This window comes from Glossina fuscipes, unplaced genomic scaffold, assembly GCF_014805625.2.
Source record: "Glossina fuscipes isolate IAEA_lab_2018 unplaced genomic scaffold, Yale_Gfus_2 109, whole genome shotgun sequence".
NCBI lineage: Eukaryota > Metazoa > Arthropoda > Insecta > Diptera > Glossinidae > Glossina > Glossina fuscipes.
In genome coordinates this window covers 2,252,906-2,279,734 of record NW_023998452.1, presented here as the reverse complement: position 1 = coordinate 2,279,734, position 26,829 = coordinate 2,252,906, and the positions used below count along the sequence as shown (strand labels likewise).

Sequence of the window (26,829 nt, the reverse complement as noted above, 5' to 3'; positions counted from 1 at the left end):
ACTTTCGATGAAATTCGGTTATTTTCCTGGCCCCTCCCCGTATAATGTCCTATAAGGAAAAAACCGCTTAAAGAGATATCCGTCAAAAATGTTACAAATACGACGCAGATTACTGCTAAGGTTGAAAGAACCCTCTCAAGTTAACTCAAGTTAATAGATCGATGTTTAATACGTCATTGGGAAAATTCTATTACCTGTGCGTATGCTTGTCGATTTCTAAATATTTTATTAGAATACTGGGACCAGAAATTGAAGAGAGTGAATTTTTTATTAAACTTCTTGGATACCATAACGTCGTGGAACTCTTTTTTTTTTTTTGGTATGTTGCTACTATTGTTTTTAACATCTATTTAGAGTTTCATGTCAACACACTCCGCTCCTGTAGAGTGACATGTATTTTTGCAAATGAATTTTTCGCTTTTTACTATGCCTTTGAAGCAATGATTGCAGACAAAACCATCTGAAACAACTGAAACAATCGAACAACTATCGTGCAAAGACGAGCTAAGATCGGAAACGTCGAACCAAAGTTGGTCCAAAATCGAAGTCATGTGTAAAAAAAATTTACTAAAAAATCAGTCCTTAAAAAACAAAAAAATTAAATTGGTCCTACTTTTTGGGCTCAGTAGTATCTAGCGCGGAGCATAGGTTTTTCAAAAATGAAATATATTTACGAATGGAAATCTTCATCAAAACCGTGTGAATGAAGGTGACGAAACTCTGAATTATTTTTAAGAATTTGTTTTTTTTTTTTGTTTTTTTGTTATCATATGACAGGAACTATAAAAATAAAAATAAAAAATATTTGAGGAAAACAATTAACATTTATATAACCGTACGCGTATTAATATATTTTTTACTAATCTGTTTTGAAACTTGAGAATATTTGAAATTATTAGCAATGTCTCAACTGAATATTCCTTACGGCGTATTTACAAGCAAATCGCTGGACATGAACAATTTAAGTATCACATCATTGCACAAAATTGGACGAGACGCTAATGTAAGTAAATAGTGTTTAAGATTCAGACGAGAGACCTCTTAAATCCAACAACAACAATTATGCATAGTTTCACATGCATATGTTAAACCACAATATGTGTAGTAGTAGTAATAATTGGTGGTGGACTTTATCCAAATGAAATCGAACTCTGACATCAACACAACACACAAGCATATTGGATGCGGAGTTTGTAGAACAATGTCCTTTGATTGCTTAGTTAAGTCATTTAAATTATGACATTTTGCCACAGTCTTCAATGCGATTCTCTGACGATTTTCTTCATTTCTTGTAATGCCATATGACTATTGTCGGCAAAATATCCTCAATGCTCTGCTTGACAATTAAGCTATGAAAAGGAAAGTACACTTTTTTAACAATCATTCTCTTTTATGTAATGTTATATTCCTTTATGATTAACTTTGTTAATGACATTATTAAATCTATCTTCAGTTGGTACAATACCGACAAAATGAAGCTTTCGTTTTTTTTTTGTCTTTTTTTTTTATAATTTGGACTCGCTTCAAACTCAATTAATGAATAAAATCGAATTTTAAGAAACGAAAGAAGATTTACTCTTAAAAACGAAGAAGAGGCGAGTTCTTTAAACTTGATTGAATTAGAGCCTAGACTGAAATCAATCGACTTATGGACCGCCTTATAGAACAACATTATTCACTGTTTTAAAAAGTTGTTTTTATATTCGGGGCCTGCCAACTGTTTAAGTGGATCGCATTCACTTTCAGCTCCAAAGGGGTAGACGAGTGCGATGAATTCATTTATTGCTTTATGTATTTATTTAAAAACACCATTAGCTAATACAGCCAAACCTAAAATAAATTAATCAGATAAAATGAACAAAGGTGATTATAAATGAAAAGTAAAATATTTAAACTAAATTTAGAATAACAAGCAAAGTTAAACCCACCACTTAAGCAGCCAGAGTTAGATGTTAAACCAAGTAAATAACCGAAATGAACAATTCATTCTTGACAAGTACGTGTAAAAGGCGAACGAGAGATATCTATAAGATAACATTTATCATGCAAAGAATGAAATCACGGCAGTTAAAGATTCGCCCTAAGACGTAACATAGAATTAAGGAGTCATCTTAATAACGCAAATTAAGCAATTGAACTGACTGCTGGAATCCTCCATTGAAAATATATGATGAAAATCGTTAAACTGTTTACAAAGAACCCGGAAAGCAGAAAAAAGCTCATAATTACTCCTACACTACACCAACTGAAGAGAGATGAAATTCCTTGAGACTCTTGTGGGAGTATTGAAATCAAGCCTACTTAGCGAAATTGGCGACGTAATGTCACCCTAAATAAGTTTAATTAAAACCTTATTCCAAGAACCAACATTCTGCGTGGAAGCGTAGAGAAATGGATCAAAAGTAAACGCTCTTCATAGGGAGGTAATGGTATCCTGGCAAGCAAATTCTAAGCATAAACATGTAATGGAAAATAGTTGAGTTCTAGGACATAATTAAAACAAATTATTCCCTTGTAAACTCTTACAAGCCTTTCCTTTCGATTTTGTAAGGCGTTTTTGAATCGATTTACATATGAGGGTTCGATCCGGGATTCGAATTCAAGTAAAATATTTCAACAGATAAAATCGTAAGAAAGGCGTAGAATATGGAATCACGCGTATGGATAAATCGATTAAGGGGGTGAACCAAGTTCGAAAAGAGCTTTACCTTTGGAAAGAAAAGGATTTCTTTAAACTAAATTTCATTGGAATTAGGTCCTAGACTGCGGTCGGTAGGGAAGGACTTATAGATCCATAATGTTCTGAAAACAATTGGGTTAAATTTGAGCGGACCAAGATTTTAAAAATGTTTTCTTTGAAATTTCGGAATTTCCCCTAAACAAAATGTCTTGGACATTGAGACTGACATGGGTATGTGCAAATTTTAATGACGATTTTGCATGCATGGATATACCCAATCAAATAATTTTTTAGTTTGACGCAGACGCTAATCGGACCAAGAAGGCTAAGCAATCTTTTACAGATGCTCTAAAATAGACAAATTGTAGCATGAAATCTGCGAGAAAGGAGAAAGTGGGAAAAGAAGAAAGTTCAATGAATTTGAAGGGACAGTTTTACGGTTCCGGGAATCGTAGGGTAATGGAAGAAACTGATCAAAAATGTATTGTGATGCACAACGCATGTTAAAACTTTAAAGACTTTTATCTTGAAACAAACTTTTTGAATTCGGCAAGCAATCGGCAAGCCCCAACAATTTACATTTTTTTTTTCATTCGAATTTGATGCTGTATCTCCAAACTAAAACGACAAATTTTTTTCGACAATTTAGTGTAAATATTTTTTTTTATTAATGAAAAAGTGTCGTTTTTTGTCCTCGAATATTGCACCTTTTCGTTCAAAAGAGATATATATATGAAACGATTTTATTTTTATAAGTTAATTTGGACGTGTTATACTGCTTGCAGCAAAGGCCCTTGTCGTTTTTTACTATTTTTCAAAAATAAATTTTTTTTCTTAAACTTTAACGTGTGCTTAATAACCTCCTCAAATATTATTATTCTACTACTTTCCTCACCATCATAAAAAAGAGAGTGTCAAAGAAGCAGGTTGCAGTAAAAATAATACTGTGAACTAAATTTGTTGAACTTTTCAATTTTCTTCGGGGCTTGTAGCAATCGTTTAACTGTGTTGCTAATATTTTTGAGCGAATTCAAGGGGCAATTAAGCCCAAACTATGGAATCAGTCTATAGGTATAATTAGTTTATTAGTAATTATAGCCATCACCTTAGGATGAGCGTTGCCCCCATTTTGTCAAAAACCTTTGCAATGCCCGGAAGGAAGCTTCACAGATCCCACCAAGTTTTGTCTATCTTTTCGTCTACGTAATGCCTGTTGTAAACATTCTCCTGGCCGCAAAAATGGAGCTATCAACTTCAAATTTGGCAGCAACATCGCAAGTTCTTGCACTCAGGTTAATATGGAAAATGGTCCAAACCGGTCAAAGCAAATAGTAAATTCGTATATAACTATATATAGGTTTTTGGCCTATTTCATATTTGGCCTAAAAACTGGCGTTTGAAAATGTCCCAAATTTTTCAGAGAACAAGCCTACAATGCCCACATGTCTATATAATAAAAATTGTGAAGACTTTTGCTCTCCCTTTTTCTCTCTCTTATTCGTTGCCTATGACCTACAACAGCCACATGATATAAATTTTCACAGAATTATTCTATAAATGAGAAAAAACTATTCTATAAAAAAAATCTATGGTAGCGATGATGAGTACAAAAAATTCGATCATTCGATCGATTCGAACCGAATATAATTTTGTCGGTTGCTTTTAATTTGTATTTATATTTTAATACATTGTATGAAAGTCCGGACTACAGCAAGCAAAGGGGAGCGGACGCTAGGCACTGACCGACATTGTAGCAATGACTCAGAATTTCACACTCATCAAGGCTATACCTAACTTGTGAAGTCTTTGATATGCATTCTACTGAGTTGAAAACGTTACGACAAGAATATTGTCTTGTATTGTATCCTATTGCCGCCAGTAATGACGATAAATATTCTTCTTTTATATATACATTCTCCAAAATGATTTATTAAAAATTTAATTCTAATTGATTTACAACGATTTTATAAAATTTTACAAAAATACGTACTAAAATTGTTCCCACACAAAGATTTTGAACATACGTAGAAATTTAAAATCCGAAGTGTAAGCAAAAAATTTTATTTTAAACTTGGCACGAGTTCAATGGCTAATATTGTTGCGGTTTTGAATAAAAATACTCTTTGTATAAAAAGGAAAAATAATTAAATGAAATAAATTTTGTAAAAAATATTCCAATAAAATATTTTTTTTAGATGTCATGCTTCATATATGTATATATATAATATACCTTTATGAAAGTATGTGAATATTTTTTCCGTAAAACTCTATCCTTTCGACGACTTTCTAGCATGTGCTTGGAATGTAACGCCAATACTCAAGAGTATATTTAGTGAGACAATCTCTTGGATAGAGGTTTCCTTGGAAATCGTAAAATTCACGTTAGAAATAAAAGCCAATTTGTCAAACGATAAGAATTTCAATACCTACCCACTCAACCGACTCTCTCTCTCTCACTCTCACACCATGCGCTGACCAATGTCGTAAGAGGTTATTCCTATTCAAGTCTTAGTGATCTTAATAAATAACTTAAGCGTTGATTTCAGATATGTCTCCTGAGCGCATAGGTGCTGCCTTTCTGCTGACAATAGCCCTTAAATTAACAGCAAATAGTTCCAATAATTTTTGAAAAACTTGTCGAGTTTTTCTATTACTCTTAATAAACACGCAATTTTGTTTCTACATGCGTAACGACTCATTGAACATAAAATGCAAAAATTAAAAAGAAATTTCGTACTGTGCTCAACTAAGCGCACGTGCATGCTGAAGCTAAATTGTCTTTAACAAATTTAAAAAAAGCAAAATAAAATGAAAAAAAAACGTCTAATTTTATCTACTTAGCAATTTCCTAGATATTCTCTAATAGTGTGTAAACCCCGACTGACATCGTCAAGTATGCAATTTATAAATAAAATCTATATGCATGCACGCATACACTAACTAATTATATTTAGAAATATATATATGTAACGTATAGAGTAGCATACGTGTATATTTATAGTTTCAAGATAACTCTAAAGACTAAAAAGTATAGCAAAGAAAGAATTCGCTTCAGACGCACGTAAAAGGGAAAAAGAAGTCGGCGAACCTACATCAGGTGGAATAAAATTATAATTTTATTAACATATATTAATTAATTTTCATACATAACACAAGAACAAATAGCGATTTACTAGTTTCATCATTCCATTGGGAACGTTGAGAATTAGGGTTTGTGGCAAACTATAAGTTATTCTCGATCAGCAACAGATTCCATAGCAGCTTATACAAAATGTCTTGCTTCCATCCACATATGTAGCCGAGCATGCAAAAGATCGCGGTTAACAGCGCATTGGTCGCTGGTTCAAATCGCAAGTGCGGCAGAGCTTTCAACATGAGCGAGCAAATCCGACAGTCTTCAAGTCCATAATTCATAAATTTATTCACAAAATATACAAAAAATGTCCCGCTTCAACGTAAATTGTAAATATTGATGCTTGAGATGAAAGCTGGAAATCAGTGTCTGTCGTGATTCTTGCTACATAAATTTACTCTATTGGATTATTATCCTCTTGAGTAGCCGAGTAGACAAAGGTAGACAAAAATTGCGTCTATCAAGCCAGAGAGTTTTCTTTGGTCATGGCTATAGTGAGTGCTCAATCGATTGGGCCTATACCCAACAAGCTACGGCCACCGCCTCTCTGCTTCTTTCACTTTCCTCTCTACTTTCCGCCAATTACCAAGAATAGGGGACAACATTCCCTTAGTGATAACATAATCTATTAAAGAAAAAAGATAATCGCAAGAGAATAGGCGAAATCCTGCACATATTTACAATGTAACTGTATCGACCCGATATTTCGCATTTTGTAATACGTAATCAACCCAATAGAGCAAAAATAAACAAGCCTTTAATTGATTAGTTCACATCTCAAGCGCCCAAAATTCGTTTTGTGTCGACCCTGCTTGTCTTTTTCTTAATTAATTAATTATGATGAATTTTTTATGATATGAACATTCCTCGCCTTTATGGCATTAATATCTTTGCATTTTAATAAAAAACCTAATGAATCATTTATTATAATAAATTAAGCTCAATGAATATTTTGCAACATTTTACTATAACGAGACAACGGTCCATTTTTTTATTTTATTTATTTTTTTTTTATTTTTCGAATTATCTTATATGCTAGCTATGAAGACATGAAAGTGTTACCGGTTCAGTTTCACTTTCATTTACTTGAATAACATTCAAGCACAATTGACCTTGAACCTTGAATATCATATATATATATATATATATATATATATATAGTTTTTACCGAATCGATACGTGAGATCACTTCTTTCAATATCAGAAAACATCACGAACACTCAAGAACTGATACTAAGACTGAGAACAGTAGCGAATATCTCATCGCGGATCTTAAGCATGTTCATGTCTATAGTTTTTAATAGTTTTTAATAGTTTAAAAAAAGAATCTAAATTAGTTGTGGGGTAGTCCAAAAGCAAATGGATAAAGCAATGAGATAACATAATCAAAGATAAATGAGATTTATATTCATTACGTATATCATAAAGCATTCCGTTTGTCCAATGCTTATAATGCTTACATATATAAAAATGAAAGATCATTATAATAATGTTATCAAAAGGTAGAAGCAATTTAGATAGCGTAATAAATTTCTCTCTATACACGTTTCACGAGATTTATTAAAAAATCAAGACTTGACTGAAATTTGTTCTTAGGCTTTGAACAAAAACCAAATTAATGGAAATCAGGAAACTTTGGAATCTGTCTGTCATTCTCATATATATTGATCTAAAATTTAATCTTTTCTGAAATGACTTAACTGCAGTTGTGGTGACAGACGAGTGTGAAAATTTCGCCTCTCTTACGTTATTTGCATTCTCTTCAACTGTGATCAGCGATCGGCGATCAATGGGCTACCGATTGCTGAAAGTGAAGTGAATGCATGGCTAGCAAAAGCTAACGCTTGGATGCTCAACAATTCTTTATCGGTTAACGCGAGTAAATCAAAAGCCGTGCTGGGCATAATGCCGTCATTCTATATATCAAAACATCTGATACATAGATCGAATTCATAAACTTTACATGATGTCTTGAAATAACATTCGATAAAAACCTAAACTTTAACTTACGTAAGGATTGCTTTAATACAAAAATTTATCTGACTTTGCGAAGACTCTACAATCTTAATGTTTATCTGCCAACCGCACTCTACCTATCGCTCGCATGTTACCTGCCAACTGCACTCTACCTATTGCTCGCACTCTTTTTAATGCCGTATATTGATTCCTGTGTTGAAGTGATCATCGGATGCTGTCTATATAATCTTGCTAAACTAAGATTAACCATTTATAAGGTCGGCGCGGTTTATCTACAACTTCCGTCTCAGAGATGATATATTCTCTTACATCCGATCCTTTTTAAAATCGTCGTTTGAAAACTAAAGTTAAACTGGGACTACTCGTTTATCTATTCCTTCCTTGGCAGGCGGTGTCACTTTGGTAGATATAGTAGAAATGCCCGAATACTCATTCTCTTCATAACGACCTCAGTCGCTGATAGATCGTTCGGTTTGCACTGCGCTGATTGCTGGAACCGTCTTCTACTAAATCTTACAACTCTCTTAGCACAGGGGTTAACGCCTTTAATCAAATATTAGTTACTTTGAATAATCTATGTTACACAATTGGCAATGGTCTCCTATTTACAAAAGGTTTTTTCTTTCCTTACAAGCGATGTAACGGGTTCAGGAGTTCAATTGCCTAAGCATAATTTAAACGTAGAAAGCACTCGCACATTGTGAGTTATTTAAACTGCGTAACTATGTAATGGTTTCAGATTTTATAAGCTTTATAATTACAAAATAAATAAATAAATGAAGAAAAAAAAACAATATATATATATATATATATATTTATATATATTATCTATGCTATGTTAAGCTTATTAGACTTGCTCTGTAGTATATGAGGGGTGTTCGCATATGTTGCATTATAACAATAGCTTAGACACAGCAACAAATCTTTGATTTTAGGATTTAAGCGATGCGACGCTTACGCTTACATAAGATGTTACGCTTAAGGTGTTATGATTTCTTTGTAATAAAAAATACTTTCTTTGCCTTTATGGATTTTATGCATAACTTTGTAGCATGAAACATATAAATATGTTCCAGAAATCAATAAGCGAGAGGTAAAGGGTTCGATTTTTTCCAAGGCAAGTGTGTGTTTACAAATATGTACAACTTTTTCGTCGACTTACTGCTAGACATGCTTGAGGGAAAATTTACCCCAATTCATCATTATACGCTCCTCACATATTCGGCTATTGAGAAAGTCATTGACTTTGAGATTCTTATGATGATGATAGTCAGAGAGGTTTCTAATGTCCATTGTACATTGATTGTTACAAGTGATATTAAACGTTCAGTATATACCGTTTTGCCATACATTATCATTAGAGAAAAAAAGAAACAAAAAGTAGAAAAGAATAGAGAAAAAGAGAGGAGAGCAATGGCATAGCAAAGTAGTTTATATTTACAAACCCTAAGCGTGATGATACTAAATGCGCAATTGTGTATAGTATAGGCACCACACACATCTCTATAAAACCTATATACACAATATATTAAGAGTGCAAGATATTGGCTGTCAGCGTTTACGTGTGAGTCTGTTTAATAGATACATGAAATGAATAAAAAAGAATAGATGGCGTTTGGAGGGGGCCTGACTTTTTTCTTTCTTTTTACAAATTACAATAAATTTCGCAGTTTGTTAAAAAAGCATTAGGAAAGCAGCTCAATTGCAGTTCCGCGTGTTGAAAATGACGCAGTCTTTCTTCGTTCTTGTACACGAAACAACGTGTTACATGATTGTCAATAGGACGGAGAGAGAGAGGGAGAGAGAGAGAGAGTTTTATGCTAAGCTTAGTTTATATTCATAAAGACTGTGTACAAGAAAAACGTAACTATTTTTAGAGAAGCAAAGCAAACGGAAAGACATAACCAATAAGCCACTGGTATCGACAGTCGCAGAAGTAATGTTTGATGGAATGCAGTTTCCTATAAGCCATAAACGAGTGGCATGCATACTTTATACAATGTAGGAGTAGAGTTAAATTTTCGTATAGCAGTAAACATATTGAGTTTACATTTTTGTTATGATCTAAACTCTTGATTGAGCAATCAATGGACTAATCAAACTATTTCGCCTTATAATTGGCCTGCTACCTTCTCCCACTGCGCTGCCAATTCAAACGTATTTCCGTTCGAATTAAACAACTTGATATACTTGCTGACGCTTTCCTAACCTTTGGTCCTTAAAACCAAGTAAATTTATTGATCTAATTATTTCCTATAATTTTCCTGATATTCTGGTCTTGGAATTAGCTGTTGAGTTAATTTTTTTCACTAAAATAAAATGAAAATTATATTCTTCTACACATTCGCTGCATGAAAAGAAATGCAAAAGTGTTTATAAATTTCTATATTCAAATATATATATTCAAATATATATATATATATACGGGTATGGGAAAGAAGGCGAACACAAAGAATACATTTTATAACTAAAGCAAATTTAATTTTAAAAATCTTTAAGAAATTTTAGGGTTCATTCACATTAGAGATTCAATAAAGATTTTACACAAAGGTAACGAGAAAAGACTCTGCCTGGCTTTGAGCAAATCTTAATTAAGCTTCAATTAGGCTTGAAAAGAAAAATCTATTAAAGTTATTATACCATACGATTATCAAATTTTTTATGGTTGTCTGTCGGGCAGACAATTTTTTAGAATTTAGTTGTAGCTTCAGTTTCATCAATTACATCAAAAAATTAAGAGAATATCCACATAACATATTGGGTTGTTCGAAAAGTTAACCTCCACCTTTTTTTTGTTGCTCAAAATAAAAAATCAAAGAGTTTTGCGCGCGAGAAATCTCCTGAGTGGTTAATCGACGGTTTACATCAATTAATGGCTTTTTGTTTGACGTTATTAGTTTCAACTGGCCTTCCAGAACTGGGAACGAAATTTTTGTGACTCAATTTGTGGGCCTGGCGTTGCGGCAGATCATTCACCTTTTTAAGAATAAAAAACTGAAACATACTGAAAAACATAGCTTTCAACTTTCCATATTTGACAGAGCTCCGAGCACAAACTATTGTTTGGAATCGAGTAAAACTTTTCATAAACAAGCCTCGCTATATCAGCTTTCAAAATATGTCGCGTTAATGCGGGCCAAGTGTAAATTTGGCTGTGAGAGATGGTGCAATTGCATCGTCTTTAAAAACAAAAAAGAAAAGCGAAATGATTTTCCGAACAACGCATATTAGCGAAAAGTATTCTCAATCCTTAAGGATTCTTTTTTATGCGATAGTCGTTATTGCCTAATCATGATTACCTAAAACTTTGCGTTCAAAATGAAAGAGATTATATAACCTAAATTACTGTTACGCTTAGGCAGATCTTTACGCTTAAATACGTTGTCGAATGATTTAAAAGCAACGACATTCAAAACATAAAGGCGTAACCAAAAAATTTTATACTCGTCTTAAATAAATTTTTATCTCCTCTCTTTTGTGTTATTTGTATACTTCTACGGCGACTTCTTAGACGGTCTTGTACCCGATCTTGATAACAAGTGTAAGATTATTAATTTTGGTAGGTAGGTCACAAGTAGGGCGTTTTTTTGCAGGATTAATAGGTTCATTTTTGCACTGAGCATACCGACGACTCGACCACATATTTATACCAAATTCTAAATCAATTTTCCATCTGTACCATGTATACAATAATTGGTGGGGCCGAAGGCGGCCTTCGGTTGCTAATTAATATGAGATCAGTTTTTATTCTCCCGCAACGAATTACGTATATTGAAAAAATATTTCCTACTAACGTTTAACAAACACATTAAAACTTATAACGAATAAAGGAATTTGTAGGTGTTCGTCTCATAGTAGACTTTGAAACTGAATTTTCTCTTGAACGAAAATGAGTTTTTCAAATTCCTTGAAAATATTCATTCTTTAAAAGAAAAAGTACGACTTCATTTAAATAAGCGAAATCAAAAAGCGCAGTTTTTCATTATTTACGCTATTTACAGAAACATTTACGTATACGTAATAAATTGATAGAGGAAAAGTTGGCGCTTTTATATCCAATACATATAACCCACATGTCTAAATGAGGAGAGACGTCTTATACGTTTTTAATAGAGTGCAATTTGTAGCAAAAGATAAGAGAGAGATTATCTTCGGGTTTGGTCGAATCTTTTTTCAAGTAATCATCATATCACATTACACATAGGCGGCAGGAGGATTGTGAAAAGATTCTAGTATGATCTCGAGAATTTGGTAAATATGGATCTGATGACAACGAATGAATGTATCCATCACCGACCACAAAGATTCTTATCACTTCAGAACCCATAGAAGTCTTCTAAGAGCATTTTATATGACATGTCTTCTAAATGTTGCAAACCGTATATCAATGATATTTTATCCAATCGTTATAAATGCACAGATTGTTATACTTATTATAATAAACTGAAAACATCAAACAGTCGCACAATCAAGCGATAAACATCAACAATAACAAACAAAATAAAAACGTCAACAGCAACTGCAGCAGTCAATACGAACAAACAATAAAAAAAAAATAAAAAAAAAAACCAAAATAATAACAACAATAAGAATAAGAATCAGAATACAAAAAAAAAAAAAAAAAAAAACGGAAAGACTCATAATAAGGGAAAAAGAATGAGCAAATGAGCAAACGACGAGTATGTCAAATAAGCAGAAATAAAAATGTGCTAAAGCGAAAATGAGGCGGCAAGGGATGGGGAGATGTGTGCTTGATTGCTTACGTTAAGGTAGATAATGGCCATGAACTTGATTTTGTCTACACAGAAATGAAAAACCACAAATTTAGAATATGAGAACAACTTTCGACTCAGACCGAATTATTACTACGCAACAGCATTACATTCAAGCTAACGTGAGCTTGTAATACGTTTCCAGGCGGATTTTTTTTTTAACTAAGCTTGCACCATAATTAGAGATAAAAGTGATCATTGATTAATGAGTTGAATATATTAAGACTTTAAGAAGAACGCTTCTGTGGAAATTACACGCAATCGAGATAATCTTGAACAGATTCTTAGCAGTTTATCATCAATTTAATGGAAATTGAGGAACATTTATGTGAATCAACACACGCGCACTCAATGGGTTGCAAACCGAATGTTAAATTTCATATACCTTCACAATGAAATGCCTAATAAACGTAATTGGGTAGAAAAGCACTGGAAAAGCAAAAATATAGCAAAATGAAGCAAAAAATAGAACGAAAAACAAGACAAAAGAATAATTAACTTAAACGCTAAAAATTAAAGGTCAGTTACGGAATACAGAGGTGGCGCTTAACTTAATAAAATGTAGCCTCCTCCCGTCCGTACGTAGTGTTTTCCCCGAAATACGATTCCTACGCAAGGAACTCGATTCACTATTTACTGGGGTCCTGTTTCTTTCTTTTTTGAAGATACTGACCAACCTACCCACTTATCCATCAGACTGTTTAGTTTACTTGTCCTTTCGCCACCTATCTATCCAAGTGTTCGCTTGGAACTGTCTTCACTGAGATCTAGTTTTTCCCTTTTTCTCCTTTAAAAGCACTCGTCAGCGAATAAAAGCCTTCATGGAACGATAAACGCAGAATGTGTTACATAATTTCATAATTGTTGTCAATCTTCACATCCTCCAACGCCTTATTATAATCTACTTGCCGTCTAGCCAGTCCAATGGCTTCTTTATTGTACACGGTTTTACGATCTTGCTTAACGAAAGAGATGAATTTTGTGAATTTTTCTTTGTGTGCGAAAGTATTGGTTAAAAACCACGCCTACCCATTATGCCAAACCATTGAATAAAATTGCCGTGTGTGAAAGGAAAAGACCTGAAATTTGCATGCAAGCAAAACGCCTACATCTCCGTCCACTTTTTTGTTAAAGGAATTTTCCTCGCATTCACACTCACAAGCATTTCCTTGCAAAAAACAGTTTCAATCTTGAATGCCGCTGCAAACAAAATGATTGTGGCCAAACATTCGCTTGGCACATTTCATGGATTATTTATATAATTATCTTGACCTACAGTCATGCGTGTATGCATGATTCACGCTTGTATGGCATTCGAACACTTGTTACACATTATTTACCAAACACATTACTTTAGTTTATGCAAATAATGCCACACTTTTGCAAATTGAAATTAATTTGTTCTGGCGAGTTTCAGTCTCACAATCTTAATAGAGGCCACAAGTGTATTTTATTATCGGGACAATATTGAAACGATATTGAATGCTTGCTAATTGCTAAATTTTTTTTATCAAATTCCAAGCTTACCTTCCAGCCCGCACTGCTATTTGAATCACCTTTGTCCTTAAAATATGGTACATTCTGTACCATCCATTCGTATATTTGACTCAACGTTAAACGCTTATCCGTTGCAGAACCAATGGCATGTGTTATGAGATCAGCATAGGATAAATTACCCCAAGCGTTCCGACGTGATGAGTTCTTTTTAGCGGCATTTACATTTTGTGTAGTTTGCTGTGGATCTGTGGATAAATAATTGTAAAAAGCGCTAGATTACAACCTTCTGTGGTCAACTTATGTGCTTATAAAGACTTACCGCTGCCAGTTAACTGTTGGTTACTAGCTTTTGTGCTGTCCAATTCGTCAGGGGGATCCATAAAATTTTCAGGACGTGGGCATGGCCACGTATTCGATCTAGCCCTCGTTTGAGGCTCAAAACTGCCGTCGTGCAATTCGGCAACTAAATCCATATGTAAGGCGTTATTATCCGAACGCGGCGGCGTTGGCCAATCATGGGCAAAGCCTTCCATAATAACAGCGTACGGGTCGTTTAATAATTGCAGTTTTACTGATTTTATGATATCAATTCCAAACGAATTGCGACACCGAACACACACACCACCAAATTCGTATCTGTAAGCATATTTTCATTATATTCTTTTGCGCAAAGTATATGGTGTAAGGCGTTAGAAAGTTTGAAAGTGTTCAATTATTCATTCAATGAATTGGGAAAATATCGTAAAGATAACGGACCTGTGCACAAAGTTGACCGTAAACCTCTTGATGTTAATTAATTATGCTATTTGGAAAACGAGAGAATTTTTACGAAACTTCTTATCTCAGGGACTTCTTAAAACAAAAGTATTTTTAGGAAAGATTGTTTTTAAAATCGAGCTTAGTCTACTCATATACATGACCGTAATGGCGAAAAAAAGTAAAAAATAAGAAAATGAGAAGTTTTCCGTTTTGTTATTAGAATAATCAGGCATAGCTATAGCAAATGTAATAAATACATCCCTAAGCCTTTCTCAACTTTATCTTGCCTAGACAGATAGCGGACAGACTGGCTGGACAATTATGAAAGAAAAATGTAGATTTGAAGTATACTTCAATAAAGAACGATTATCCTGACTTGCCAACCATTATCTATCTAAGATTTATGTTAAAGCGAATATAATTTTCTTACTTGTATGTCTTGCGTTCACGACTGACCACTTTTGATATACAAACTACGACTTGAATAAAATTCCTTTTCCGTTTGTTAATTCAAAAGTCAAATTTGCGGTTTCTAATGTTAGCTAACATATCGTTTCTTTTGGCTTTTAGTTTTCCATTATGAATGCAAGCTATGCAAGAATGATCACACAATCGTTCGGACTAGCTTCGGCCTTATATTAATCTAGTTTTACTTTTATGGAATTATTTTTTCTGTTATTTAAAGTCTAATACGTCTGAAAAAGACACATTTGTCCTACCCTATGTGTTAACACAAGAACTACCGAGTACATCATTTTGATCCTAATTTAATTTAATTTTTAAATTTCAAAAAACAGTTGCGTCATTTATTTAGAATGTAGTCTCGTTTTCAAGATGACGATAATTTATATATATTTCTATCAAAAGACATAATATTGATCGCCTTATTTTTGTCGATTTGCCACAGTCGTAAAGAAGAAGATAGACATCTCAAGTTTGGCATAAACATTTCTTGATCACTTAAGAATGTAAGATTGAAAACTGGGCGTGATCTGTTTATATACACGTCCGCAATGCGGCTGAAACTGAAAGAACGTCGGAAAAAGGCTGATACCCTTTCCATATCCTTGTTTATAACTTTCGATGAAAACCTGTGATTCCGATGTTCGTCGGGATCTCCTTCATATATAGTCAGAAATAGACCCCGCCGGCTTATTAATAAGCCGCTTATAATTATAATTTGCGACAACATTTGAATTTTTTCGAATTTATTTTCCTTTTACTAGCAGTATTTCCACCCAACTGCAAATAAATCAGAAATAAATTGAAAATGAAGTAAGTTTAAAATTTTATCATTAATTGTACGTGTATTAGCGAACCGATCGGAACCATTTTCGGATCAAACAGATGATGCAGATGATTTCGAAGAACAAACTGCAACCAGTTTTTTAGCATCGGATTCTTAATCAACAAATCTCGGCTTTCCATCTCCAGTTTTGCGACTGTAACAAGGCCACGAAAGAAGGAAATCAAAATCATCCTCTTCGTTTCTATGCGTGTATACAGGACGTTTAATTAATCACTTGTCGGGATAATTCTAATGCTTGTATATACGTAGCCTGCGGAGGCAGGAACTATATTGTTGTTAGGATCGTAATTTGTACAGTTAAGAAGAGGGGATTAATTAAGGCTAACTACAAGTAAATTATCTCGACATCAAAAAAAGTAAATCCAAAGTGGTTCGTTGCTAAGAGGAGGTCGTGCATGAATCAGAAACAATGAATGCCTTGAGTTCTTTTGGACTGAAATGCATTCTCTCAACGCTCTCGTTTTATTTTTAATTTTTGTCACTGCCATACATACACAAAAGGTCATTTCGACATTTTTTTTTTTATTTTATATATATATATATATATATAATTGAAATAGAAAATTAATATAATCGGAGAAGTGTTCAACACATGTAAATTTATTTAAATATATATTATAATTGTGTAAAAAATTTTCCATGCTGATAATTTATGGCTGACTTTAAAGCTGGGCATTTACATGCACACGTACAAGAGTATAAATGTTGGAACGTAATATAATGAAAACAAGTAAGAAAGCTATGTATGCATTTCGGAGCGACTCATGGATACCCCCCTCCCGGGTCTTAAATTTCTTTGACTATTGGTGGTGTTCTTTCAATTGATTAAAGGTGCGTGAGTTGTGGTCAAAATATTGCATAGTATTCCAATGCGCTCTAAAAAAATTTTATTTGAAATTGACTTGGAGACTCTTAGCCTGTATATATCTGTATTCCAAGTCATGTATCCCGAAAAGATAGACGCAAGGATAGACCGACGCCGTTCCATCAACTCAGAATTGTACGTTAACCAAGAATGCACATAATAAGTTTAAATGCACGAACAAAGTGACAAAATTAGTATATCACTTGCTTTTGCCCACTGGCTACACTAATGATAATATGTGTAAAAAAATTAATCTTAAAATTATTTTAATTTTAATTAAATGTATTATACAAGAAAGAGAGAGAGAGAGAGAGAGAGAGAGAGAAAGAGAGAGAGAAAGAGAGAGAGCGGACGACGGAATTTGTATAAATAAAAAGTGGGAAGAGAACGAATTAAAATTAATACCGACAAGAGCGCTGAATATTTCTTCGTTCTCGTCTGACAATTATTGTATAATCGGAATTCACGTTTCATCACAATCTATAAACAAAAAGCTCGAATACAATTTAAAAAACCACCGCCTTACACGTTTTTAATACTCATTTTTATGTCTCGTGCCCAAGAAGAGGAATATCGTCGAATATATCCGCTTTCGATCGGCTTAAAATGCTGCAAAATTTCATTTGTTTCGCAAATCCGATTGCCTACAACAATTCAGAAACTGAACCTTACAGAAAAAAAAAAAAACAACCCAAAACTTCTTCCAATGGTGTCTCATATCAGACTCATATCAGATTACTATTAAATTTCATTGAAATATTTGTAAGGAGAGATCATTTTGATTCGCTTTACGCGTGACGGTTGATGATGACTCGGATAGATCGATTAGGTGTGAACCTTGCAATTTTCTGCATAACTTTACATAAAAAATTGAATGTAAAGTCATTGTTAATATTTCAGAAAAATTTCAATACAAAAACAAAAAATTTGTGTAAGAATCTATTTTCCACGTTACAACATATCGTCAGAAATGAAATCTAAATGAAATCTAAATGTATCAAATGTAACTCCGCGTTATCTCCGCGTCCAGCAGTCTATCATCATCAGAAATCTGAACGTTGTGTTGTGTTGTTGTTTCATGTAAAAATATAATATTGTTTTCTTCATTATAACTGCGTCAAAAACAATTAAATAATATCTAGCAGCGGTTGTTAATGTTCGCAACGTCGTTTCAGAAGCGCGTTCGCGCCATTTCTAAAAATCCCCCGAACTACATATGAATTCTAAATCATTTGGATTAAAAAAAAAAAAAAGCAAAAAATAATTTACATAACTTTCCAATAAAATCTAAAGTCGTAAATATTTCTGGATGACACTTGGAAAAATCGCAACGAAAGGTCATTCATTGGCATCTACGCTTCCTATCTGCAAATACAAACACACACATACAGCCAACACATAAAGGCACGCACACACGTAATCGTATGCTACTGATGATAGCAGCGTACACATCAATAAATATATACGACACAAAAAGAACGAAAGATAATGACGACAAACATATGACCGCAAAATCAAAACATTAATGAAAACTAAAATAAACAATGTTTACAAAAGAAACAAAATAAAAACACATGAGAAGAAGAAGAAGAAGACACAAAACAAAAATGAAAAAATTATTTCTTACTATCACTGCTAATACCATTGAAAATTCTGTTTGTCTGATTACTAGAAGACTAGTGCATTGTTCGAACGTTTACACTTTAATGAGGCAACAACAAATGTCTGGGAATGCAAAGAGCACGATTGCAAATCTCCACTCCGGGCACCGCTAATAACTGCAAAGAAAAGTAGGCGTTAAACTAGATTAACGCGAGCTGCACTTTCAAAAATAAGTGCGACATAGTAACACAGTATTTAAGCGCAGGGTTCTTAACTGGTTGCGGTATTCTGATCTGTTCTAATCTGATTACGTTTCCAATAAAAGCTCTTTCTCAAATAGAGATAGGGATAATTAAAAAAACTGTACCGCCCCTGTCCTCTCACTGTACATTTAGGCGCACTTTTTTCCATAAGCAATTATTCTTAGATAAAAAAATGGATGAAACCGAATCCCCAGAATTTGTTCGCCATCAACCGTCACAAACGTGATACAATCGTTTATTACAACTGCCCAAAGACATATTAGAGACTTTTTAGAGTAACGTATTAAAACTTGTTGAAATGTGTTGCGTATTGAACCGCACTTGCGATTTGAAGCCGCGGTTCTTATCTAATCTGGTATCTCCGGCGAATGAGGATGTTTTGTCCAGAAGATTCTAGAAGTGCACGGGTTTTAAACAAAGCATGCACATTGAAGAACACAGTTGTTATGACCCCAATGTTGCTTCTCTGTGCAAATTTTAATGCAACGTACAGCGCGACAATGCAAATGAAGGACTGTTTATATGACACAATTGGTCAATGAACAGTTAATATTATTTAACTTTTTCCTCTTTTGATGGAATATAAATGATCAGACAAAACCCAAGCAGATTTACAAAAAAGAATATTCGAACCGCTGAGGTTAACTTTTTAAGAATTTTGCATATGCTCGTGGAGACAGAGTCAAAAATTAATTAAAAATGAAAGGAAATGAAAATTCGACCATTGAGCTGAAACATGTATAATTATTAGGAAACATTCTTGTGCAGTCTCCTAATTCTTTTTTTCATTTTAAGGTTTTTTCCCATCTATAAAACTGAACGATCTACGTATTTCTTCTTTCTCGTAAACTGCAATATCACACAACTGTGCATATGCACCACTGTAATAGCTTCTTTGAAGTTTTGTCATTGCGGACATCTGCAAACTTTACGTCTCTAAGTACATTCAAACTACTTTGAAAAGGACCAAAGGTCTCATGATTTTCTTACTAATAACTTTCTATTCTACGATTAGGCGAAGATTTATACAAAAATTGCTCTCAATTGGTCTCCGACATGAACATTTGATAGTAATTTAGAGAATTTAATATTTTTATGTAACAACGTTGCATTACCTATTAATATATTAACTGATTGACTATGTCAGCCTCCTCTTTAAGCATATACTCGTATATTTGTCAAGCCATTCTCTTTGCTTGTAATAGCAAGTTACGTGAAATGACAAAAATATTTTCCAAAATACATTATTATAGTAAATATGCACTCATAATGATAAAATTTTATAAGGAAATCCGACAAGGACGGATGGACGGATTATGGTGTATATATTTGTCATACATAATTAAACGGTTAATATGCAATAATAACCAAAATTTGATTTGGCTAAGGCTTTAAATCCGCAAAACCTGACATAAAGCAGTTAAAAAAGTTAATTTCGACTCAATCCAAGTTTTGGATTCCCATTTGGAACGAAAAGCAGTTGACTTATCCTGATTGTTTCGCCATCGAATTTTTCAAATGGGCCTATCAGATTTAAAATCGACACCATACTTTGTAGGTGGTTGGTGAGGAATATTTTGAAATTTGCATTCCGTTATTTTTTAATTCGCCCGATTGTTATTAACGGATGGAAACCATTTGCTAATACTCTAAATTGATTTTCGAAAAACGAACATGCAGCCATTAGCCGATGGTCAAGAATTTACGTCAAACCCCGGTAAAGATTTCCGGATGTAATAATCGAAATGAAAAAAGCAACAGCTCTTAAAAGTCTTTAGAAAAGTTTTAGAGATCGTTTTTCATTAGCACAGTTAATCACTCGGGTGACGGGTCGTTGCACGATAAGTTTACTTAGATAGAAATAACTGTTTAAATAAAAGCTTACCACTTGGAACAGTTATGCGTGCGCTTTTTGCTTAAGTCAGCAGGGATGATTGTAAAGAATTATAGTCGCTGGATGATAATTATTTATGGCAATTGTTAACAGGTTCACTTTTGCAGTTCACTTAAAAGTTTAAATATTATTTATTGCTAAGATTTTTATTTATTTTTTTTATTTTTTATTTTTAATATAATGTAAACTTTAGTCTCTCTTTTTTCGTCGTTATAGTTCAAATTCTGGGTTTTATTTCTGTAGAACGAAATTATTTAAATTATTAAAGAAACAGTTCACAATATTTTTCGGCGAATTTGTTTTCTATTGGCATGGAAAACAATTGGTAATGACTTGATCGCATAATATTTTTTTCACAGAAGATATTCCTTTGTTTTAATTACAATTTTCTCTTTAGGCCTTTTTCTTACGCGTCCAGAGAAAACTCAATATTACTGTTATCTTATATATTCACTTTGTTTAAAAAACAAAAAAAAATGAAAGAAAAGCACAAGAATCAAAAAAATTTTGTATATTCCGTTTTTAGTTTAGTTATGTATATGCCATTTAAGGTCACGCACATTAATAATCATAGAAAATTATAGTTGGTATATTCGGAAGAGAAAGATTTAATTAATTTACTCATGGGTGAACTGGTGGGTACTTATGATAGACATGTGAATGTCTCGCAAATGCGAGAAAAAGTATTACATTTAACTTAAGGGGAAAAAGGAACGTAATACTTTTACAAAACGGAACTTGGGATTATCCGCTGCTTAGGTAAATACATAAACATTGCGATTAAAAACATTTTATCATTTTCAAATTATCCAGTTTTCTAAAGCTGCTGCTGGTGTTTATGTCCAGCTATCTCCAAATAAAATCATTTGGTTTGATTTATCAATACTGAAGGCGCCAACTTTTGTTATCAATTTTTCTAATTTTTAAAATTCCAACAATGAAAAGATGGCCAGAGGTACGGACATAAATATAGCATGATTGACGATGAATGTCTTATGTCCAAAGATTTCTCACATGTTACAAACCGAATCAAAAAAATTAATATATTAGCCTTTTTGGGTAACAGATATTAAAACTGTATGCGCGGAAAATATTGGAAAAAAAAAAAAAAAAAAGAGTAGGTATTTCTATATAAAACTGATGTCGATGTATGTTAGAGAATGTTAAGTGTTAAGTGATAATAGAAACAAAATAAATTAAAACGCAAGAGGCAGATCAACTACTACGCTATGCTCATTTCTGAACAGTTTGAGATTCTCTTTTACTCGCATATAACTCTCTCAATTTCAGTGTTGTTTTTGTTTTTGCCTTTTGTACAACCGTTTCTATTCTGCTTCACTAAACGTTTACAGCTTTGAAGAAAAAATTATTATTTATTTATTTATATTTTTTTGTTTTTTAATAAGCAAAATGATCGTGCACTCTGCAAACGAGTCTATCACGTAACTCTATAAGAGTTGAGATTAAAAATAATATATATGCAAATATACAAATAATTTAACGAGAAAAAGAGACAAAGTAGATTAAACACCGACTAATCGGATTATTGTATACAATAAAAGCAAAGCGTATATGTTCAATTATTAACTCTTTTTCTCTGTTAGGAATTCATTTAAATATCACTTCGAGGCACTTCATTTCATACGTTTCCTTTTCATATTTTTTTTTTTCTTTACATTTTTTTTATTATGATCTCGATGATCACATTTGAGCGTTATTTTGCATTGACCATGTGTTAGTACTTATATGTATATTACGTATGAAACAAACTGTTCTTCTACATTTTTGTCACCACACCTTTTTCTCTAACATCGCAAAATATCTCGTTAATGTGTCTTATGTATGCACGCAAAAAAAAAAAAAAAAAAGCAAAAAATGCATTCCGATCTTGCTATCACTGTATAGAGGTCTGCGGTTATTTATTTTGATTATAAATGTTCTAAAAAAAAAGTCTGCTTTGCATACACATCTCCAAACGTAAAAAAATATATCGTTTTATTTTTGTATCTCTTTCCGATTTACGTAAAACATTTAAAATGCCAAAGACTTTCGTTCATTTATTTTGAAACGCAACAAACGACCTCGTGGCTTTGAAACTTGAAATATTTAACACAGATTCTACCTGCTCTTTAGTTGAGTGCTTACTACTTACTGACTGAAACGATGCCGCAATACAATCAACACGATTTAGTGGCGGCTGTTCATTCTATGCTCTCTACTCGTTTGTCTTGTAAGTTGTCGTTCGTTCGTTAGTTAGTTAGTAGCAATTGTATGAGCGTGTAGATAGCTGCGTATAATCGTCAGTAGCCCCAACAAGAGCATATAAACTGCACACCCGATTTAACAGCAATTGTACGAAGAGACAAGACCACCTATATATAACCAGAATGCTTACGAACGCACCGATGGTATATATGCACATACATGCATATAAACGCTAAACATCGAAAGTTATCGTATCGACAAATATATTCAAAGAGATATCTTTGGCATGTTTGTTAATATTGCTTTTTTCTCTTACTCTCTACGAGTAAGCAAAGATTGTTCATAATTTCATTCCACTTTGACTTGACTTCCACTTAGCCTCATTTGAATTGAAAAAGGGGACACTTTTTACTAAACGAAGAAAACTTAATAATATATAAAATTCTCTTCAACATTTCGTTTGATTTGCAAAAAAAAAAAAAAATGTTGCTTTCTATTCGTTTCACTTTTTCGCCAAAAGAGAAAAATTATAATTTACGTTTTAAGACATTGTGCCAATATGAGAACAACAATGTTTACTTTTTACATTTTGTGATTGCTAAGAATTTGTATACATTTCATACGTAATAAACATGCGTATATATCAAATAACCCTTTAACCGTTTCAAAGTAAACACTATTTCACCGAAACACTTGGCTAATAATTGGAAAAGCTAGTAATTTTGATAGTCTCAACTAAGGCTGGCGCATTAGAAGACATATATATTTTAAATAGAATATTTTTGTAGCGGATATCGTCGTAAATAGTAAAAGTTGTTATTATATATACACGTTTTCATTTTTTCATTATTAAAATTTTCTACATTCCTCAGATTTGCCTTACATCGCCACTTATGAGCGAACAGCTTTTATTATGACACGCAAATGCATTTCATGCTAATATAAACCCAATAGACAATAATTTATTTACTTTAGTCGGAAGCTGCTTGCCCTACATCTTAGCTTTATGTTCAAATTTTAACTGATACGCTGATACCTTCCCAATTACCTTTGTAAGGGCTAATAATATAACTTAAAGAATAAGAAAATGAAATAGCTGAGTAATACCATATGGCAATAAATGCGAATTGAAATTTTCATTTTCCAAGAAATATGGGATTTTTCAAGTCGTCTTTTTTAGGATAAACATTCAAGTCATAAATATATTTGTAATGTATCTGTGTAAATCTTACTTTTTGTTTAAATGATAGATAAGTTCTACGAAAAACAAAAAAGGAATGATATAAGAGAAGGTTGAAAATATGCTACACAGGTATTAAACTATGAAATTGCGGCTAATACCACCATAATCTGTTTATCTAAGCTTGTTAAAGATCGTCCACTGATATTTACATTCCTTTCAATGCTAAATTTTTCCCAATTATAGTTCGCTTAAAAATGTATTTAGCGTTGTTTTGTAAAAAGGAAATGCAGCTGTTCCGTTCAATTGTCATGTGAACACATGGCCATGTTGCATATATTGAAATCTTCGTTAAATTCCCATAATATAACTGTGAGTTACGACTGTATTTTGTCAGGTACTGCGTATATTTATACTATTTGTCGCATTTGCTAAATAATTTATTAACAACAAACTCGATGCCCATGCACGATTGCCAGGCAAAGTGTACTTTGAGTAATTTCTTCTCGCCGTCTTTCACACTCAATTTGCGCTGTCAAAAGCTACAGCTGTTGTCGTTTCTGATTTAAATAACCGGTTCCTCCTTTTCTTTTTTATTTTTCGCTGTAAAATGCTTTGATCGGACACTTTATATAACTTGTTCTTAATCCATTTCGGTGATTGGGGATTTCTTCAAATTCAAACGTAAGCACAAACATACCTACATATACATGCATGTACGTGCAGGAGTACATATATAATTAATGCTTTTACCTACTACTAAGTCAATTAATGAGTTTTTTGCTAAGCAAAATGTATTGAACTTTGTACTCATGGTAGAAGAGCAAGATTCTAAGTTTTATTAAAAGAGCAATTTTTAACATTTTCGATTAAAAAAAAAAAGCAAAAAAAAAATTAAAGAATCGAATTCTGACGATACTATAGAATATAGGAAAAAGTTTGATAACAGCACATATTCCTATAAAGTTTACGAAAGGAATCAATGCACGTCTAGTATGAAAAAAACTTATAAGCAAGTAAACGGAATTTTGCCTTGTTGATCGTTCAATGTAAAAGCGTTTGTATCGCTTTCGCGTTTACTGCGAAAGTATGCAACTCGTATAATCATTTAACCCCGTCTAGACGCGGCATATGCAATTTATATGCCATTGATCTTTATGACAACCAGTTATCACTATAAACATGAAGATATTAAACGTTTAGTTGGTCAGTCAAAGATTTGTTTTATGTGCATGTCTTCGCTTACTGCAAAAACCTGAATGACATTTAATTAAACTTAATAACAAAAAACACGAAAGAAAGCTAATGTCGTTTTGTGATGAATCCTGGATATCAAATACTTTAATTTTTTATTAGCTATATGTATATGTTAATGCCAGATGATTAGTCTTGCTGCTTGGCATAGTCCTGACCACTTGTGTTTGATACTCTACATCACTTGCGAAAGTATACAATACTTGGAAGGACTTGAGATCGACCTTCTATAACCCATATTATATAGTGATTCGAAATCACTTTTCGCATCAATTTAAGCTTGTCGGTCTGTTTGTTTAATGTGTTTGTGTTCAACTACATTGACGTGTTTTGGTCCAAGGACGAATTACGAAGAGGATAACAAATATTTATAAAGTAGTCCGCGAAACTTTTTTAAAAAAAATTTCAGTTATATCCATATTTATTTGCTTTTTTATAATCTTTTTTTTATTTATCTTTACTTTATAGTGCAATTAAATACAAAAAATTATTATCGAATTACAATATATTGCCTCTCTCTTCTCGATATATTTCCTCTTTGTTTGTCAACGTTTGCAACAAAATGCGTATTGGGCTTGATTAATACACGTTACTAATCTAGTTATTCATAATAGTTTTTTCTCTTGGGTAAAATATGTCAACAATATCAACAATAAAAGATAAGAGAAACGAATGTTAGCATACAGTTGTTGCTTCTTTTCTCTGCGTAACCTGAAGTACATACTATTAAGAGAATTTAAATGTAATCCACATGCTCCACAAATCGTTTATTCAAGAACGTTGAATGCGAACCACGTGCTTTATTTTCACTACTTCTCAATTACGCATCGAATAATAAATAAACAAACAATGATAATAATGACGTTAGCAAAAACAATGTAAAATTTATATAGTAAATAAAAAAATCCCGCAAAATATTGAATTACAGAATAGTGTATCAACAAACAACAATTACAGTGTAAACATATAATTTTACACTGTGTAATAAGCACGTATACCTGGCAAATTTACACAGATGAACATAAGTAATAAAAGCAATCGATCGTATTTAACCCTTTCCACTGTAACAAATACAACAAATATTGGACCACTATGGAAGACCATAGATTATAGGCATTATAAAGACAATCACATTTATGCAGAAATATAGCTTTTTTTAAATAAAGACATAAGAGTGGAAACGATTAAGTGTTATGGATCGCTTTTACTACGCATTTGTGGCACACTCCTTGGTCGAGCTGGACTCGACGCTACATTGTTATAATCTAGTAATAATTACATATACATATTTAAGAATATTTACATGTTTTACATGTTTCAATACGAATTATTATTTAAGCGTTCTTTTATAAATTACTTAAAGGACAGTTACAGGTAAGCAAAAAAAAAAAAAAAAAAATACCAGCGCGAAGGGTACAGAAAACATTCTCAAATAGTAA

The 26,829-nt window shown here is 32.8% G+C and overlaps 1 protein-coding gene across 2 annotated transcripts in view; it reads right to left on the bottom strand.

Annotated features, from left to right (window-relative positions):
• LOC119638786 (forkhead box protein O) overlaps window positions 1-22,770 on the bottom strand; it is a 48,527-nt gene extending 25,757 nt beyond the window's left edge. The window contains exons 1-4 of one of the 2 annotated variants that reach the window (XM_038035794.1): window positions 22,549-22,770; window positions 20,743-20,988; window positions 14,379-14,695; window positions 14,090-14,304 (exon numbers count right to left, since the gene is read on the bottom strand). In XM_038035794.1, the coding sequence (XP_037891722.1) occupies window positions 14,090-14,304; window positions 14,379-14,592 (429 nt within the window). In that variant the 5' untranslated portion in view covers window positions 14,593-14,695; window positions 20,743-20,988; window positions 22,549-22,770. Of the gene's footprint in view, window positions 1-14,089; window positions 14,305-14,378; window positions 14,696-20,742; window positions 21,345-22,548 lie in introns of those variants that run through there. The other variant, XM_038035796.1, reaches the window with a different exon arrangement.
• Between the last annotated feature and the right edge of the window lie 4,059 nt (window positions 22,771-26,829).